The sequence below is a fragment of the Carlito syrichta genome, unplaced genomic scaffold (assembly GCF_000164805.1).
Source record: "Carlito syrichta isolate Samal-C Ts95f unplaced genomic scaffold, Tarsius_syrichta-2.0.1 Scaffold304212, whole genome shotgun sequence".
NCBI classification, from domain to species: Eukaryota; Metazoa; Chordata; class Mammalia; order Primates; family Tarsiidae; genus Carlito; species Carlito syrichta.
The window spans coordinates 270,293-290,058 of NW_007248308.1; the positions used below are offsets into that span (position 1 = coordinate 270,293).

General features: G+C 42.2%; 1 protein-coding gene across 1 annotated transcript in view; it reads right to left on the bottom strand.

The window, feature by feature from the left end:
- The window catches only part of SBSPON (somatomedin B and thrombospondin type 1 domain containing), a 28,843-nt gene continuing 9,077 nt past the window's right edge, over positions 1-19,766 (bottom strand). Inside the window, exons 3-6 of the mRNA XM_021713106.1 lie at positions 15,546-15,740; positions 4,741-4,831; positions 2,894-3,070; positions 1-434 (exon numbers count right to left, since the gene is read on the bottom strand). Of these exons, the coding sequence (XP_021568781.1) occupies positions 317-434; positions 2,894-3,070; positions 4,741-4,831; positions 15,546-15,740 (581 nt within the window). The 3' untranslated portion in view covers positions 1-316. The remainder of the gene's footprint in view (positions 435-2,893; positions 3,071-4,740; positions 4,832-15,545; positions 15,741-19,766) is intronic.

Sequence of the window (19,766 nt, forward strand, 5' to 3'; positions counted from 1 at the left end):
CAGTAATTTTACTTTAGCAAATAAATGTGTATTCTGTTTCTTGTGGACACCGTGTTAAATAAGAAGACTCCAGAGGAAAGGTCAAGGACATAAAACCACAGGAGCTTTTAGAGTGGGTCCTCAACTTGGCAAAAATAAAAATAAAGGTACTGTGTTCCTTGAGAAACTGCCCCTAAATTTTCTTTCTCTACTTTAGAGTACGGCAATGACGTGTTGAGGGACTTTGACCAGTCTTTGAAGGTTTAAAAGTTGTTAAACACGACTTGATAATATTTAGCATGTTTACAAATGCACTTTGAAATAGTCACACTGCAACCTATATAAAAATAAAACTGTGAACAGCTGGACAAGAACACTGGTCTACTCGCCGAACTTTTTTCCAAGTTCCTTGACATCGAGGATTGCCAATTGCTTGCCAATGGAGAGTTTGATTTCTGAAATGATATTTTGAAAACGTTAGTTGCACTAAAAGAATACCAAAGAAAATTCTAATTTATTTATTCTGAAAATTTTTTTTATGATTTTGTTTTTATTTTTATTTTAGAGATAGGATCTTGCTCTGTTGCCCAGACTGCAGTACAGTGGAGCTATCATGGCTCACTCCAGCCTCGAACCCCTGGGTTCAAGCAATCCTCCCACCTTAGCCTCCCAAGTAGTTAGAATTTCAGGCACATGCCATCATGCTTGGCTAATCTTCAAAAAAAAATTCTGTAGAGACAAAGGTCTCACTGTGTTGTCCAGGGTGATCTCTGTCTCCTGGCCTCAAGCAATCCTCCTACCTCAGTCTATCAAAGCACTGGGATTGTAGGGGTGAGCCACAGTGCCCAACCAGAAAATTCTAATTTACAAAATTTAAAATTGAAGTTTTTTCTTTAATTGATCACACAGAGTTTTGAAGTGCATTACAAATCAGAACAATTCTTAATGATCACAAAGGCAGTTTCCCTTCTTCAGCTTCTGTCAAAGTAAGTTGCCAATTAATCCCTATTTATGCTGTCATGTTGAAAGAGAGTAGTTTGCTTTTCTCACTTGCTCTGAATACAAATATACCTAAAAGAATATGGCTGACTGTTCCATATATATTTAAATTAGGAGGGTCTGACTAAATGATCTCTTTTCATCCTTTCCAAACCTTTGATCCTGCAATGAAAAAATGCAAGAAGTGGAAAAGAGTTAAGCCAGATTATTAAAAATATTATTTTTAACGTAACTTGTACCTCAGCCAGGGTTTAAATACTTTCTTTATGGGTACAAGTTAAATTATAAATTCATTTAAAGTCAAAATATGGATGAGGTATTCAGAAAAATATTAAGTTTTTATTGATATGAATTCCTTACCCATTTTATTGTTCATATGGTATACTCAATAGAGGCCTAAAGGCACAAGTGACCAATAAACATAAATTCAAGTTATTAAATATTAAAACATTCTACAGAAATAATAATTAACTGGAAAGGCCCACATTTTACTTTTTAATCTGTATTATTACCAGTTCCACTTGATATACTTAAAACCATTATCCATGTGTGACCTAAATTGGTCTTTGTCCAATAGCTGCCCTGCATGAACTTGATGCTTCTCTTAGTTATAAAAAGTGTTATTGGATTTAAGTAATCAATCAGTACAGGGCCAGAATAGATTTACAGGGCGGTAAAATGTTTTTGGAGTCAATTCTTCCAGAAAATCTATAGATTTGTATAGGAAATCACTACCCTACAGAGCTGAACCCACCACTAGCTCCCTCATGATTTTAAGAAAAAGCCCCGCTGAGCAGTGGTTCTGAAACTTTGTTGTTATGAACCATCTGGGTAGGGTTCAGCGAACTGTGATCACTTACTTACACACCAAAGCCAGCCTACCCTTCTTTTTGTCTGTGAGTTCAAAATGATTTTTATGTCTTAAAGAGTTAAGAGAAAATAAAGAGTTATAAGAAAGTGAAAAGAATAACATTTTTGTGACATGAAAATTACAGGAAATTTAAATTTTAGTGTCCATAAATGAAGTTTTGTTAGAACAAAGTCAAGGCTTACATAATGTCTATAGGTACTTACATGCTACAAAGTCAGAGTTGAGTAGTTGTGACAGAGACCACATGGCCTGCAAAGTCAAAAACATCTACTCTCTGGCCCTTTACAGAAAAAGTTTTCTGATCCTTGACCTAAGAGATTATTAAAAATTTACCTCCACAACCACATGTGGTGGCTCACACCTGGAGTCCCAGCACTTTGGGAGACCAAGGCAAGAGGATTTCTTGAGGCCAGGAGTTCAAGACCAGTCTGGGCAACATAGTGAGCAAGACCTCTTCTCTAAAAAAAAAAAAAAAAAAAATAGCCAGGCATGGTGACATGTGCCTGTAGTCCCAGCTGCTCAGGAGGTTGAGGTGGAAGGATCACCTGAGTTCAGGAGGTCGAGGTTGTGGTGAGCCATGATTATGCCACTGCACTCCAGCCTGGGTGACAGAGTGAGATTTCGACTCAAAAAGAAAAAAAGAAAAAGAAAAAAAAAACCCCACCAAAGAGTCTAATTTAGTTTGTCTGATGTGGAGTTTGGTAACCTGCATATTTTAACTCTCCAATCCCGAGAGATTCCGATTCAAGCGATCTTGGGAATACTGCTTTGGAGCGATAAGGGGTTTTTTTGGTGTCCATTTGGGAACTTGATCTGAACCCCAGTATCCAAATTGAGCCATTCATCTCATACAGAGCCTCTGAGTTTCATGTGAGGAACTGGAGACCTAGGCTCTGGATTGCCAGATAGATGGTTCTCCTCACTTCCTGTTTTGACTCCCCAGATTATGCCTTGATATGTCCCATACCAACCAGCTGTGTGGGACCTAGAGAGGACATCTCTCGGAATGAGTGACAAGAAAAGCACTGCAATTTTCCTCCTTACCCATCAGAGTCCAGGCCATCTCCAGAACAGCGAAGGCTCACAGAATTCATAGCTGGTGGCTGACAATCTACACACACTGTGAATCCCTCTCGGAGATATTGCATCCATCTAGTCAGGGGTCTGTTTTCCAGAGCACAGTGTGGAGTCAAGGACTCTGTCTTGAACTCCATACAGTATCTAGAACAAAAGAAGTAACAATTTCACTTGCTGTAATTAGAGGTGGCCTAATGCTGTAGAAACTTGTAGGAAACCTGTCATCTCCAAGGGCATTTGAAAGACTGCAGCACATAGTAAGTACATCAAACACAGAGTGTTTTTCATGTTTCTCATTCATGGTACCAAGACAACATATAACTGACAACCATAGAGAACTTTTTGTTCTTTTTCAGTCCATGATTGAACTATCTGGTCAACCTGAATTTTGCAGAAATTTAGATATCCTGTATTTACTAAGTAGTGTATAAACGCATGTGTTCTAGTATAAAGCTAGCCCTTGATGATTGCTGATGTTTTAAGGAACTCTATAAATTGAACAAAGACTTGCTTGAGCCTGAAAGCCCTTAAAATGTGAGTCTAAGAGAGCTAGTTCTTGATATTCAGACCAGCATCTATGCTGTTCAACCTCACAGAAGTTCCCAGGAGCCTTCCTTACACTCCCCACCCAGCTCACCTGCATGATCTGGGGTAATGGTGATGTGTTTTGATTTGAAGTCAAGCATCAAAGTTATATTGGGCAACACAGATGAAAGCAGAAATGAGAAGCTGAGACGTGTTTTTGTGTGACAGAGTAGTGTCACCTTATACTGAGCTGTGGAAAACTCTACCATTATGTGTGACTAGATTTTGAAGGCCCCAGGGGAGCAGCAAGACATGAGTGAATGTTTTAGGATCTTGCATTTAAAAGCAATTTATTTTTCCAATTATTTGGGGAAACAAAACACAGTAAAAACTCTGAGTGTTTTAGAAGAACTTTGTTGCATTTTCAGTTCAACAGTCTAATTCCTTATCCATAGAAATGTGAGTTCTGATAGGTTAAATGAAAAATGTTTAGAGAATCTGCTTTAAATATCTTTAATTATGATAGGTACTATTTGTTAGTAACTAAAGGTTTACATAAACTAAAACGAGTACTTTTAGTTATTGAGATAGGAAATTACATGATTCCGCTTCAATCAGAAGATATCTCTTCAATGCTATTTTCTCATTAAATGGTATACTAACCCCATGTGATAGGTTATTAATAGTCTCACCTTTTAAGAAGAGAAAACTGAGGTGAAACAACTTACCCAATGTCTTATGGTTAATTGGGAACAGTGTGGGGCTCTGAACATGCAGCTTTCTGGTATCCCCTATCTGATGGCAGAAGAGGGGATTTCAGGCAAGCATGAAGGTGCCTTCCAGGCTGAGCCATTAGATTTCAGTAGGAAACCTTCTGTTTTGAAATGTGTGCCATTTTCCAATTCGCCAAACAGAGATGGTACTGGAGCCTACGGTCCCGTAAAGACTCTAAGGGGAACATCCTAAGAATGATTAATCCTTAGTAGTATCAAATGATATTGATGAAACAGTATCTTCTTGTTTTATAGAGGTTTTTTTTAATAAAAACTTGTTTTATAGCTTCTTGTTTCTTCTTGGAGATAATACTTCAGAGGCAGGTAAATCTTTACAGCCCCACAAAAACAGGGAAGGGACAGATACTTTCCCAACTCTAGTGAAGTCACATTTTACCCCAAATCAATGAACAACTAACAGAAGAAAACATAATCAAATCAAGTTGACACTTTCGGATGGACTCAACTACGCAATAAAAACAAAAACATAATTTAAGCAACAAAACACTAAATTACCCAGCATCCTCTGTGTGTGTAGACCACTGTGGAGACGCAGCTTGTCTTACTCTCTCCTTGTTGAATGCAGAGGTAGTTATAAAGGCAGGGACTAGAAAAAGGAGAATTATGTTGAATACATGGAGCCAAAGTACTCAGAGCAATATCTCTCAACCTTGGTTTCATATCTGTCTAAAGAGCTCCATCTCTAAACTCAAGGGGCTACAGCACACCACCAAGGAGTGAAAGGAGGCTAAGTGACACATTCCACACCACAGATGTGTATGCATGCAGAGGGGAGCTGGGGGCCTTTGGCGAGCACGTTTGTCTGCAGAAATAAGACTGTGTGAGAGGAAAGAGAGAGGCCAGGAGGAAAAACCAGGAAGAAATAAAAAGGTGGGGGAAAAAAACAAGGAAAAATTTGAGGTAATAGAGTTTATAAAGAGAAGAGGATATTTCTTAAAATAAAAAGAAGAGAGACTGTGTGTGGTGGTTCACACCTGTAATTCCAGCACTTCAGGAATCTGAGGTGGGAGAATTGCTTGAGTCGAGGAGCTCAAGAACAGCCTGGACAACACGGCAAGATCTTGTCTCTACAGAGAATCAAAAATTGACCGGGCATGATGGTGTGCGCCTGTAGCCCAGCTACTTGGGAGGCTGAGGCGGAAGGATTGCCTGAGCCCAGGAGGTCAAGGCTGCAGTGAGCCATGATTGTGTCACTGCACTCCTAGGTGACAGAGTGAGGTCCCAACAACAACAACAAAAAATAATAAGTTAAATTTAAATAAAATAAATAAAGATGAAAGGAAGAGAACTAGAGAAAGAAATGGAAAGATAGGAAAAATAAAGCAAAAGAAAGGAAAGAGAGAAGGAGCAAAGGAGAAAAATAAGATAAAAGAGAGAGAGAAGAGGATGGAAGAAGAGAAAACGGGCAACTGGAGAGAGAATAAAAATAAGCAGGGAACCTCTGCCCACCGCATGGTGGTAGAGTGGCCAGCACAGCATCATCCCATGCCAGCTTCTCCCCCCAGCTCTACTCCAACTCTAACACTCTAAGATGGAGAAAAGAAAAGAAGCCAGGAATCCTTCTTCCCACCTCTGCTTTCTTTAATTTTCTTGTGCTTGTGTGCCTCCTCCCTATTTCGTCACGACTCTAGGGAAGCATTTGTTGCTGTTTAGCACCTAGAGGTCACCTCTTGATTAATCTTGCTGTCAAATCGAGGAAGGCAGGATTTTACCTTGCCCACCGCTATTCCCTTCTCACATTTACACACTTAATAAATATTTGTGCAATGAATGAATGGACCAATGAGTGAAGGATTGAGGTCAAGAGCTTACCGCCAAGATGCACAGGTCCTACTTTCCTGTGGTCTTCTGTTCCTATACTGAGCCTTGTAGCCAAGATACTCAACAATCCTTCCCACTTTTTTCCTTCAGAAACTGGATGATCCCCAAAAGGCTAGATACAAGCTGACATTGACATGTGAGTTGCCAAAGTCATCATCAAAATGAGCTCAATGGTGTGAGGATACCGATTGCAAAACAGAGACTTCCAACCTACATGTTTTGCCTGGCCCCATGCTGTCCCAAGATGTCAGGCCTTAATTCTTGGGTTAGGTTTTCTTAATGAGGAGTCATTTTTATATTACTTGGGAATATAAGACAAGAGCGGCCTAATATCAGGTAGCTACTTGCTCCCAAGAGTTGCAGGTGTAAGTACACATGAGACGGACAATATGAAAATTGTCCACATCTAGATGAAACCCCAGATGCCCAGCTCGTGTAGCTCTTTCTTGCTACACTGACATGCCTAACTGTTTTCCAAAGGGAGCATGTCAAACTTTCTAAATGTGGATAAAGCTTTTGCATTTTTAAAATCCACAGATAGAATTTAAAGGAACAAGCATGTATACCAAGATCCTCCTCTGTTCTTCTCAGACACAAATGTCTAAAGGATTTTAATTTCTCCATTTATTTTCATCTCTGTTCATTAGACACATTTATGTGTTTATTCACTAAGAATAAATTTATTGCTAAATCCATGCAGCATTATATAAGCCAGAGTAAAAAATTTTCAGGATGTTTGTTAAGCTTTAAACATTTACATAATCTCCTAGTTTGTACTTCATACATCATTATAAAAGTTCAAAAGTAAAGAGGTTCTTAATATACAGCTCAGCCGGGCTTGGTGGCTCAGCCTGTAATCCCGCACCTTTGGGAGGCTGAGGTGAGTGTATTGCCTGAGCCCGTGGGTTCGAGACCCGCCTGGGCAGCAAGACCTCATCTCTACAATAAATCAAAAAATCAGCCGGGCGTGGTAGCACATGCCTGTAATTCCGGCTACTTGGAAGGCTGAGGCGGAAGGATCGCCGGAGCCCAGCAGGTCGAGGCTGCGGTGGCCGGGAGTGGCCACTGCACTCCAGTCTGGGCGACAGAGTGAGACTCCAACTCAAAAAAAAAAAAAAAAAAAAAAGTACAGCTCAGGGGGAATAAATGAGGTCAAGAAGTGGAAGGAAAAGAGAAATATATGACTCTAGTTTCTGATATAAAATCCTTAGAAAATGTTCTATAATAATAAAAACAAAAGCTAACAACTATGCACCTCCAAGTTTCCAGGCACAACACTAAGTCATTTTTCAGGTGTTAATTCATTTAATTATCACAGTCCTCTGAGATAGAGCTGATGTTTTCCCATTTCACAGGAGAGACAATTATGACACTGAGAGGTTAAGAAATGTATTTTAGACTCACATCTAAATATGGCAGAGCCAGGCAACTTCTCCAAAATCATATTCTTCAGGGCAGCTCTCCACTGCATATGTGATAATCCAGATTACAAAGCTCCACTATTTTATGCAGCATATTTCCCACGAATTAATTAAATTCTGGTTTCTGCTCCCCTTCTGCTCCTAATCATTATCCTCTATGGGAAGTCAAATTTAGGAAAGGAGAAATTTAAAATTTTTTTTTTTTTTTTGAGTTGGAGTCTCACTCTTTCGCCCAGATTGGAGTGCAGTGGCCACTCCCAGTCACCGCAGCCTCGACCTGCTGGGCTCCGGCGATCCTTCCGTCTCAGCCTTCCAAGTAGCTGGAACTACAGGCGTGCGCTACCACACCTGGCTAATTTTTTTGATTCATTGTAGAGATGAGGTCTCACCAAGGGCTCAGGCAATCCACTCACCTCAGCCTCCCAAGGCGTGGGATTACAGGCTGAGCCACCAAGCCCGGCTGAGAAATTTTAATTTTTAGCCCACTGTATTCAAAGTGTACTCAGGCCACACAAGAGGTGTGAAAGGTGGGGATTGGTGGGGGGGGGGGGCGAGACCATGGCCCAGGAGGTGGGGGAAGAGTACGCCGTGGGCACAGAGTTACCCCCTTGTTATGATGAACCTTATATTTTTATAAGGTTATAAAAATTTACAAGGTAATTTTACATCATATGTTCCCAATCTTCACAAAAACTGTGTAAAGAGACGTTATGCCAATTTTATTCATCAGAAAACTGAAGCTCATAGCGGTTAGATGAAAAGGAAAATAAAATAAATGACGAAGCAAGAGCCCAACACAAAAGACAGCATCCATTTTTTATTTTTTTAAGACTTCCTATCATTCTCAGTTTCACACCCCTGTGATTACAGCACATCCTAAAAGCAAGTCTGTCCTCTCCTCTCCATGTCCTGCCCCCCAGGTCTCAGGGCTTGATTTGGGGCCACATTCTATTGCCAGGGTTGTCCTTCCCCCTCACAAGATCAGGAGCCTGATTAACCTGGAAATCCTCAAACCAGCACCACTTTTTAATACACTCTACAAATTCAGTTTTCATTGCTTAAGAGTGGCAAATAATTTTTGCCTTCAGTCTTACTTCTGCTTATGTGTGGAAGCACATACCAGGGTGCCCTGGGACAAAGGCTCCCTATAAATGTTGGTTCTCCCTCCTCCCTCTTCCTGGCAACAGTATTCAAAAGTAATATAGTCTTTGTTCACAGATGATTTGCCAAGTTTTCCAGCATTCTATCAGCCAACCATTGTTCAGTTTTACAACAACTTCTACTTCTAAAAGTATGGTGCGTCACATACTTATTTTGAACATGAAAGTACATCAGATTTGCTTTGAGAATTCCATAACACCCTTTGACACAAGGGAGAGTCACAAAAGCGGACCTAGGATCACTGATGTGTAGGTATAGTGGGGAAGAGACCAAACTGGACCAGTAACATCTACCTGTAAGCATATGGTTCGTTATAATGTGCACTCATCTCCTTTTAGAAAGAAAACACACATAAACAATTGTCAGTCACGTGCAACAAATTCAATAATGTGGCTTTTTGTTTGTTTGGATTTGTTTTTATGGTAAAATATAATTAAAATATGTATTAAGTGAAACAGGAAATATTAAATAGCTGCTCAATCATTAATAAGAGAGTTTCAGCGGTGATGTCCTGGCTTCATAGGGCCTTCATATTTCTACTTAGTTACAAGAATCTGTAATCACAATTTTAGCTCTAATTATGACAGTTAACAGCAAAGCAATATTGAAGGAGGAAAAACCCACAGAACTTAGTGCCATGAGATCCAGGTTTAAGTTCTAGTGGTCCTTCACACATGTTGTGACCTCTCAGAACTCCAATGTCCTCATGGGTAAACCAAGGATAATGACCCCTTCTTTCCTCCCTATGGTGATGCCCCCAAAAGATGTCCATGTCCCAATCTCTAGAACCTATGAATAGGTTTTATTACACAGCAAAGAGAAATTAAGGTTACAGATGGAATTAAGTTTGTTGCTTCATTTACCTTAACATAGGAAGACCATTCTGGATTATACAGGTGGGCCCAGTGTAATCACAAGGGTCCTAAAAATGAGTTGGTCAGAGGGAGATGTGACTACAGAAGAAAGGCAGAAGGAGATGCAATGTTACTGGCTGTGAAGACGGAGGAAAGGGCCCTAAGAAAAGGAATGTGAACAGTCCTGAAAGATGGAAAATTCAAGGAAACAGATCCTCCCCCAGAGTTTCCAGAAAAGAATACAGCCCTTCTCACACCTTGATTTTCACCCAATGAGACCTATGTCAGACTTCTGACACACAGACCTGTAAGACAATGCATTTCTGTTGGTTAGGTCACTAGGTTTGTGGTCATGCTATTGCTAACTTTCTGAGATATTGACAAATGTTGTACAGCCACACCCTCAGTGTTTTTCTCTAGAATGTGCTTTCCCAGGTGTAAATCTCTTAACTTTAGCATCCTTTGCCATTCTGGTAGGATGAGAATTTCCAAATTCATCAAGTCCCGATTCTATCAGGATCAAATATTCTTGCCTCAGTCTCTTGCTTTCCTCTTCTGCTTTGCTATAAGCAGCAAGAAGAAACCAGGCTGCACTTTGAACGCGTTGCTGGGAACTTTCCTCAGCTAAATATCCAAGTACTTCACTTCTAAATTCTACTTTCCACATAAATGCAGGCCACAGTTTTGCCATGCTTTCTGCCCCTAAATGAAGGAGGACCCCCAAAACCTGGAATTTATTTATTAAAAAAATTGTGTCCTCTTTCTTACATGCTTTAACTTCAGTCACTTTCAAAGTACTCTTCATTTGATGCAATACACCTATTGAGATGCTTTTTTTCACCGCTCAAAACCATTTTGAACTTGTCAATTTTGATGCCTTTTAGTGTTTCTGCCATTTTTTATTTTTTTTACCTCTTCCACATTGATGAAAGGTTTCCCTTTGAGGACTTTTTCCTTTGAGGGAAACAACAACAACAACAAAAATTCGCTTGGGGCAAGATTGGGTGAATAGGGAGGGTGAGGCATGGGGGTCATGACGTCTTTGGTCAGAAACTGCTGAATACTCAGTGCGGTGTAGGCAGGTGCACTCATAAATCACTCATCATAAAATGGGAAAACGTGTTGAAAGAATCTCCAAAAAAAATTTCACTGAAGCCAAACACAGCCTCTCACAACAATGCTAGCTGGTACATTGATGCCAATGGGTTCCTAGAATACTTACCTAGTGGGGGAAGCCTGTACTCCAAAGATAATTCTGAGTTTTGGGGGGTCCTTCCTCGTATATCAAGAATCTCCTTTCCTCCAGGAAAAGGCCAAAAAATGGATACTCCCCTAGAGCTTTCAGAAAAGAACACAGCCTTGCTGACACCTTGTTTTCAGTCCAGCAAGACCTATCCCTCAGAACTGTAAGATAATAAACTTGTGTTGTTTTAAGCCACTAAGTTTGTGATAATTTGCTACAGCAACCACAGAAAATGAATAGACTCCTTTGTAAGACTGTTGTGAAGGCTGAAGCAATAATGTCTATAAAATCTCTCTGCCATGCAAATGTGACAGATTTGTATGCCATACAACAAAGACACCTCCTCTGTGAATAGGAAGTCTGGTAGGGGTGGGAAAGGTGGTAGCAGGGACACCAGTGACCATGCAGCAGGATGAGAGCCCCTGGTCGAGGTGGGCACACTTCTTCATGCTCCCACACCAGTTTGCACTTCCTCCCCAGAGCTGTGTTATAATTAGCTGTGATATGTTTGTTAAGCAAGTTTGGATCTCCAAACCTAGCACAACACTGGCACATAGTAGGTGCTCAGTGAAACACTTAAATGAATGCACAGGAGCCAGGGCAAAACAGAGCCTGGGGTCCCCAGGGAATCCACCAAATTGGATATTTGCGCAACTCTCTGTCACCTCTCCTGTTTTCCTCTAGTAGGCCGTCATATTCCAAAGTGCGTTCCACAGAACACAAATGATTCACAAATGATTTTAGTGGGATGTCCCACAGAGGAAGAAAAAAGATCATATAATCAAATTAAGTAGAAAAACACTGCAAGTCCTATCTCCCTCTTATAGAATGAAAATGCATATCAGTATTATAAAGGCACAGAAAAGTTCATTCATGAAGAAAATCGTCTAGCTGATTTACTCCACATTTCCCTGAATAATCCCCTTTTTTGTACAACTATTATAATAAAAGAGGATGTACTTTGGGCATCTTTGCCTTCAGGGAAGTGTTAAGTGACCAGCTGTGACACAGGGGTGGGTGTCCATGCTTGGGCTAGCACAGTGGTTCTCAAATTCCAGTGAGTATCCAAAGCCTCAAAGGCCTTGCCAGAAAGCAGAATGCTGGGCCCACATCCAGGGATTCTGATCCTGTGGAATCAGATGCTGATGCTACTGGTCCATGACCACAAGTTAGGAACTATCGAACCGAATGTTCAAGGGGTCCTATCTTTCCCAACTAGCTTGTGATGGGAGTAATCATCACCAAGACATCTCCAATGGGAAGGGGATCTTGGAAACCAAAGTCAAGATTGCAAATACCGTCGGCCCCACCCCAAGTAGAGATTTCCATTCTTTCCAAACTAAGATTTTTTTTTACGTTATTAGGAAAGGAAGCTGGTTTTTTTTTTGTTTTTTTTTTTTGAGTTGGAGTCTCACTCTGTCACCCAGACTGGAGTGTAGTGGCCGCTCCCGGCCACCGCAGCCTCCACCTGCTGGGCTCCAGCCATCCTTCCGCCTCAGCCTTCCAAGTAGCTGGAACTACAGGTGCACGCTACCACACTCGGCTAATTTTTTGATTTATTGTAGAGATGAGGTCTCACCAAGTTGCCCGGGCGGGTCTCGAACCCGTGGGCTCAGGCAATTCACTCACCTCAGCCTCCCAAAGCGCAGGATTACAGGCTGAGCCACCGAGCCCGGCTGAAGGGAAGCTGTTAAGCATAGATGTATCCTGTTATTTTAAGTCACTAACAACTTCTGAAGAGACAGAGAAGACGGTTTGCTTCTTTTTTTTTGAGTTGGAGTCTCACTCTGTCGCCCAGACTGGAGTGCAGTGGCCGCTCCCAGCCACCACAGCCTTAACCTGCTGCGCTCCGGCGACCCTTCCGCCTCAGCCTTCCAAGTAGCCGGAATTACAGGCATGTGCTACCACGCCTGGCTAATTTTTTGATTTATTGTAGAGATGAGGTCTCGCCAAGTTGCCCAGGTGGGTCGCGAACACTGGGGTCAGGCAATCCGCTCACCTCAGCCTCCCAAAGGCGCGTGATTACAGGCTGAGCCACGGAACCCAGCTGATGGTTTGCTTCTTAAAAGCCTCCCATGGAATGTGACAGGAGGAGTGGTGAGAGGGGTGACTTGGGAACACATTTGTAGGAGGGCAGGCCACCAGATGACAGAGGAGTGGGCATCTCTAGGCAGAAAAGAGATCTCCAGGGGCTGGGTGTGGGCCATATTTGCCCAGAGCTACACTGTCCCTCAGGCCAATGACAGTCACGGTCCCTGGTGCTCTTGGCCCATGTCCCCTGTCATCCTCTTCATTGACTCCCTGCCACCTTTCCTTTATTAATGTGCTGAAGGAACACTTCTCAGCAGTCGAACATAGTAGCTGAGTAGACTGGCTGCTTCTCCTGATAGATTGGCTCTAGCTTTTAAGAGCTACCAAAAATATTAATCATGTCATACGGCATCTTCCTCCCTGAATTATTTTTGCAGTGTTTCTGCAGAGTGCAGGAGCTGGACGTGATTTTGTTCTATGACTGATTCTGTGAACAACCACGCCGGACGCACTAAACGATGTCCTTGTGAGCTTAATCTAACTGCTGCATCAATGACAGAACTCCACTCTGGCCCCACCATTGGTCATTCCACTGCCAGAGTGATCTTCTCAAATTACTCATCTGATTACATCAGCCCCTGCAGAAAACATGCCAATGCATACCCAGGGCTCTTAAGATAAAGACCAGAATCCCAAATAGGGCGTTCTCTGTTCTCCCCACATGCCAACCTTCCTCCAGCTTCTCACACGGGCCTTGTACTTTCCCAGTGTTGTATAAATGAGCCAAAGCTGGCCCCTCGGTTATTTCCTCACCTTAGGCTGAGACCCTTCTGCTCAAAAGCCCGCTGGCATCATACGCCAATATTTCCGCATCCAACTTTTCCCCTTTCCAAGCTGAGAAAGTTTATATCACATTATTAGAAAAGGAAAATATTAAGCATAGATATAACCTGTTATGCTAAGCTGAAGTCACTAACAACTTCTGAAGAGACAGAGAAGATACTTGCTTCTTTAAATCCTCCCAGGAGTGAGTGGTGAAAGGGGTGACGTGTAAAAAACAAGCAGATTTTTAGTCATTTGGGGAGTTTATAGTAAAACGATACCCAGCATCTGCTGACCATTGATAAACTAGAGCTCCAAGCTCCCACTGCCCTCCCAGTGTGCTGACCCAGAGACTCCCCACTGTGCTACTGGGTGATATCATCTTGACATTCTCCAATCCCCCTCTCCTTCGAGAGTTCCCATGCCCTCCTCCTCTTCTGGATGGTGCCCTGTCTGCAGTCCACCATAAGCCTCTGACGGTCTCATGCTGTGAAGACTTCCCCTCTCATGCAACCCTATTCAAGCACTGCCCAATAAAGCTTGCTGTGTTACTGCTTGTTGTGGTCATATCTTGTCCCTTGATCAGTCCCCAAATTCCTCAAATCCCCTATATCAGGTTTAACCACATTGATCTGTATAACTGGGTAGCTCTACATATCTCAGCCCCAACTCTAGGGGAGCCCTGCCCCTTCCTCTCCCTAAGACCAAGTAGAATTACCTTATTACATCCTCTCATAGTTCCATGCACTACTTATTCATTTGCTACAAGTTGCACCAGTTGCCTCAGTTGTAAATTGCTGGGATTAATTTTCTGGGATTATTTGATTATTGTATCCCTTATGATTAGACTGTGACCTACATGACAGCAGGCTCTACCTCAACTTTTCTCACCTTTGTAATCCTGGCACCCAGACCAGCACCTGGCATCAAGTAGACTCTCAATAAATGCTTATGTGTAGAATAAAAGGAGTGAAACGGCGTGACAAGGATCATGTTGACATAACATTTTCCACGTTCCTGTGAAAAACATATGGTCTTTGCTGTGTTGAAGTCTGTTTTGCCCTGTTGGATTCAATCCAGATCAACATACAGCCTTTTCATTTATTTCTTTGTGAGCTTCCTATGGCTCCTGGCTCATTAGTGAGCCCATCTCCGGCCCCTCCATTGGGGTCACTCTATAACCAAAGTGATCTTTTCAAGTCACACATCTGATCACATTAGCCCTAATCCAGTCAGCTTGAGAGCAGAGGCAGACAAAGAACATCATTTTTATCATTGTTTATCATGTTTATCATTTTTATCATGTATAATCTGGAGGGATCGGCAGTAGCAGGATACTGCCAGGGGAGTAGGGGGCATGTGGCAACATAAAGAGTACCTGGTCCTAAACCAGGGGCAGTGAGGACCAGTTGCAGGCCCAAACTTTACCTGCATGTAGATTACTTATGTTCTTAATCCTGACATGTACTCACATCATTATAAAAGGAAAAGTTAAAAAATAAAATAAAAACAAAGATAAGGAAATGTATCGTTTTTCTGCTATTTTCACAGGTGTGAGTGTGCATGATTAAACAGGAATTACAGTAGAAGGTGAAATACAGTTGTCCTTACTGGACCCTCAGCATCCTGTGTGAAATATCATCATCCTATCTAAAGTCCTTTATCACCAGCTTGATTAGTTCACGCAAAACCACATGCATCATCACTGAGTCCATGAACAATGAAAATGAGCCATCAGCTCATAAAATACACAGAAGGAAACAAGGGAAAGGGAGGCAGCTGGCCATGATTCCTTTATTAAGCATTTCCTGAGTTTCCTATCTACTTTGGGCAGACCGGCCCATCCTCCTCCCTGCAGCGCATGGAACTTTCCCTGCCTTTTATGGGATGAAGTGGTCAAAATGTCATCACAGATAACAAATGCAGCAACCATGAAAACATTGGTACCGAAGGAGTGCCCGCAGTCCTGACCCTGCGGGGTGGAGTACTCCAGGCAGCCGGCTCTCTCCTCCAGGGGCGGGCAGGGCGCCCCGCCGTTCTGAGGTTCCTGCTGCACCGAGCGCCTCCGCACGCGGGTGGTTGGCTTGCACTGGTCGGAGCAACCGCTCCAGGGACTCCACTCCCCCACGAAGCACGGGCGAACTGAAAACAGCACAGTTGGGACACTCACCTGAGTAAACCCAGCCAGTCTGCCAGGCTGCTCCCGCCAACACAGTCAAGGTTAGCCCCATGTAAACTTCACCTTGACCAGCCCTGGCATCAGGACACACAAAGCCTCAGCAGGTCCCAGCTGACGTCAACTCCACCCACCTGCCTTGATGGTTAACTGATAACCGGGTATCCCTGAGAAGGAGCTGGATATCCTGGGACCTTAAAGGTGGGTCTGAGCCAGGGACATACACACCCAAGTAAATGAGGTGGATGCCTTCATGGTACTTCCTCATACTCCCAGAGTTGAGATCAGATCTTTGCTTTTGTTTTTCCTTGATGTTAACTTTATCTATCCCTGCCCATAACATTTTTTTTTTTTAGTTGGAGTCTCATTCTGTCACCCAGGTTGGAGGGCAATGGCACACTCACAGCCACCACAAATCTCGAACTGCTGGGCTCAGGTGATCCTTCCACTTCAGCCTTCCAAGTAGCCAGAACTACTGGCATGCACCACCATCCCTGGCTAATTTTTTCATTTATTGTACAGACAAGGTCCCACCATATTGCCCAGGCTGATCTTGAACCGGTGGGCTCAGGCAACCATCTTGTCTCAGCCTCCCAAAGTGCTGGGATTATAGGTGTGAGCCACCACACCCAGCAAACATTTTTTTATTATAACAGTGATACATTCTCATTGTAGAAAGCATAAAAGGAAAAAAAAAGTGTACATACTTCACCCACCAATAATCCCATCACCTATCCAGGTTAATTCTTACCAACAAATGTGACTCCATGAGACACGTGGCTTAGGGTCACACACAGGGACCCTTATGCTTTAGATTCCTTCCTTTTGCTCTATTCTCATTCTCCATGTCTCACAGATCATAAACTGAGAGGTGGAGTTTAGGGATGCACAACCAGGGCCCAGAGAGGTAAAGAGTACTCAGCATGAAAAGGCAGAGTCAGGACAAGCATGTGACCCAGGGTCTTACTCTTCTTACAAATCTATGCTCCTCCACACCTTTGGTCAACTGGTGTCCAGCTGGCCTGTCAGCAGACAGCCGTGCCCTAGGCTGCTCCCCGGAGTTCAGGAATACCACTTAGGATATACCCAATGGTCAAGTCAAGCCCGTCTCTTTCCAGGATTCTGAAGTCCACTGACCAAATCTGAAGATGAAATTTCAAAAGGTAATCTCCTCACCATGACTGTAAAATCAATGTGGCTTCATATTTAAGTTTCCCATTGAAAGTTCTAATGAGTCCTTTAAAAGAACTGTAATGAGTTTTTCAATTGAATTATTTCAGGACTTGAAATTAAATATAGGAAAAGAACAAGAAGACAGAAGATGTGTCTCTGAACTAAATGCCAAACTCTTTTTTTTCTCACGAAATGTGACCAACTTTTTTATGGCCCTCATACTTTCTAGTTCATGGTGTTTTTGACAAGAAAGCACTCTGACTTCTTTGAAAGCTTGATTCAGACTTCTGATAGTTTGTTCTTGAAAACTACCTTGAGCACACTTTAGTTCAGGGTGTATGCTTTTTGGAGGGCAGGTGGTTTGGCAGTACACAGCTACCCCTGACATGGAAAGGGTCACGTGTAGCATAAGCATGCCAGTAATTTAAAAATTCCCATATTGTTTTATTTATTTATTTATCTATTTATTTACTTATTGTTTTGAGTGAGTCTCACTCTGTCTCCCAGGCTGCAGTGTAGTGGCATGATCATGGATCACTGCAGCTTCAACCTTCTAGATTCAGAGGGTCCTTTCGCCATCATGCCCAGCTAATTTTTTTATTTTTATGTTTTGTAGAGACGAGACCTCACCATGTCGCCTAGGCTAGTCTCAAACTCCTGAGTTCAAGCATTCATCTCACCTGGGCCTCCCTAAGTGCTAAGATTACAGACGTGAGCCGGGCTCGGTGGCTCACCCTGTAATCCCGCGCCTTTGGGAGGCTGAGGTGAGTGGATTGCCTGAGCCCGCGGGTTTGAGACCCGCCTGGGCAGCGAGACCTCATCTCTACAATAAAACAAAAAATCAGCCGGGCGTGGTAGCGCGCGCCTGTAATTCCAGCTACTTGGAAGGCTGAGGCGGAAGGATCGCCGGAGCCCAGCAGGTCGAGGCTGCGGTGGCCGGGAGCGGCCACTGCACTCCAGTCTGGGTGACAGAGTGAGACTCCAACTCAAAAAAAAAAAAGATTACAGATGTGAGCCACCGCGCCTGGCCCCTACACTCTTTTAAAACGTACTTTCATTCGTTCGTTAAAAACCCTAAGTATCACATGTTAACTACCTGAAGAAGCAAGAAGGAACCATGTTAGAGTTCATTTCCAATATCTACCATGCATACATCTATTAGAAAATTGGTAACAGGGCATTTCCTGTCTTTGTTATCTCTTGTTGATCCCTCCGTTTTTATTTTTATGACTGTATAATTTCATTGACCTATTGAACCAGAAGTATTTAAAAAGATGCCCTAGGCCATGAGCTGGTTGTGAAGGACTTCTTCTATCTTTAATTTTTTTTGTTTGTTTGTTTTTTGTTTTTTTGCTTTGATTTGCTTTGTTTTGAGTCAGAGTCTCACTCTGTTGCCCAAACTGGATTGCAGTAACACGCTCATGGCCACCATAGCCTTGATCTGCTGGGTTCAGGAAATCCTTTCAGCTCAGTCTTCCAAATAGTTGGAACTACAGGTGTGCGCTACCATATCCGGCTAATTTTTTTATTTATTGTAGAGATGAGGTCTTGCCAAGTTGCCCAGGCTGGTCTAGAACCCTGGACTCAGGCAATCCTCTCATCTTGGCCTCCCAAAGTGCTGGGAATACAGGCATGAGCCACCACACCCGGTCTCTTAATTTTTTCAATACCTTTCTTCCTCCCCAAACCTCTTAATCCCCAAGTCTAGCTAGTCCTGTTGTGATGTGTTGGATTTGAGCAACACTTAATAATATATGCAAAAAATGTACTTCAGGGACTGGCATTTGGGCATCACTATAAAATAAAATTTCCCCATGCATTAACTCAGAATTTGATAATATGACTTTGAGTTAGACTCTGTTGATATGGTAAAAGATGACATTGAGGAGAGTTTTCTGACTGAATTTAGCCTCCCAGAATTTATCATTTGTGTTTCATGTCCAGTATTAGTTTGTTTTATTTGGTTTGGTCCCAAAGTAGAAGTTCTTAAAATTTTAGAATCAATCATTGCAAACCCTACTGGTTAGGGTTTGTCCTTAGTAAAATGCTATTTCCCATTCTTCCATTTTATGACTTTTTAAAAATTTTTAATTAAAAAATTTTTTTTTACATTCTATGACTTTAAAAGCCCCACAAAGAGAATCAGAAAGTTCTAGGGTCCAACATTTCCATGGCTTCATCGTTAGACAAAATGAAAAACATTCACATAGAATTACATGAATAAAAATATTTTGTCTTGCACTTTGGGAGGCGGAGATGAGAGGATTGCCTGAGTCAAGGGGTTCAAGATCAGCCTGGGAAATTTAGTGAGACCTTGTCTCTATAGTAAATAAAAAAATTAGCTGGGCATGGTGGCTCTTACCTGTAGTTCCAGCTACTTGAGGTGGAAGGATTGCCAGAGGCCAGCAGTTCGAGGCTATAGTGGCCGTGAGCGTGGCATCGCACTTCTGGGCAACAGAGTAAGACTTCTGTTCAAAAAAAAATTTTTTGTCTCAGAAGATTAAGCTGAGGTATTTATTCTCATTTTGCACCAAAGATTCTATTCTTGAATAGCTTGTGAACTTTGATTTGGATTGCAAACCATCATAGATCACAAAGGATCTTTGGTCACAGAGGTGAGGAGAAGTACAGGAACTTCTAAAAATTGATCACAAATCATATATTACAGCTGGATGACACAAATTTCCTTTTGAACTATTCTGTTAGTATTCTTGTCCACTTTCCCACTGAAGCTTATCTAATTCACATCTCTATACAGTATATCAAAATATTCTTTCTAGCAATATGACTTTCTCAATCATCATATTTAGCTTCTCACC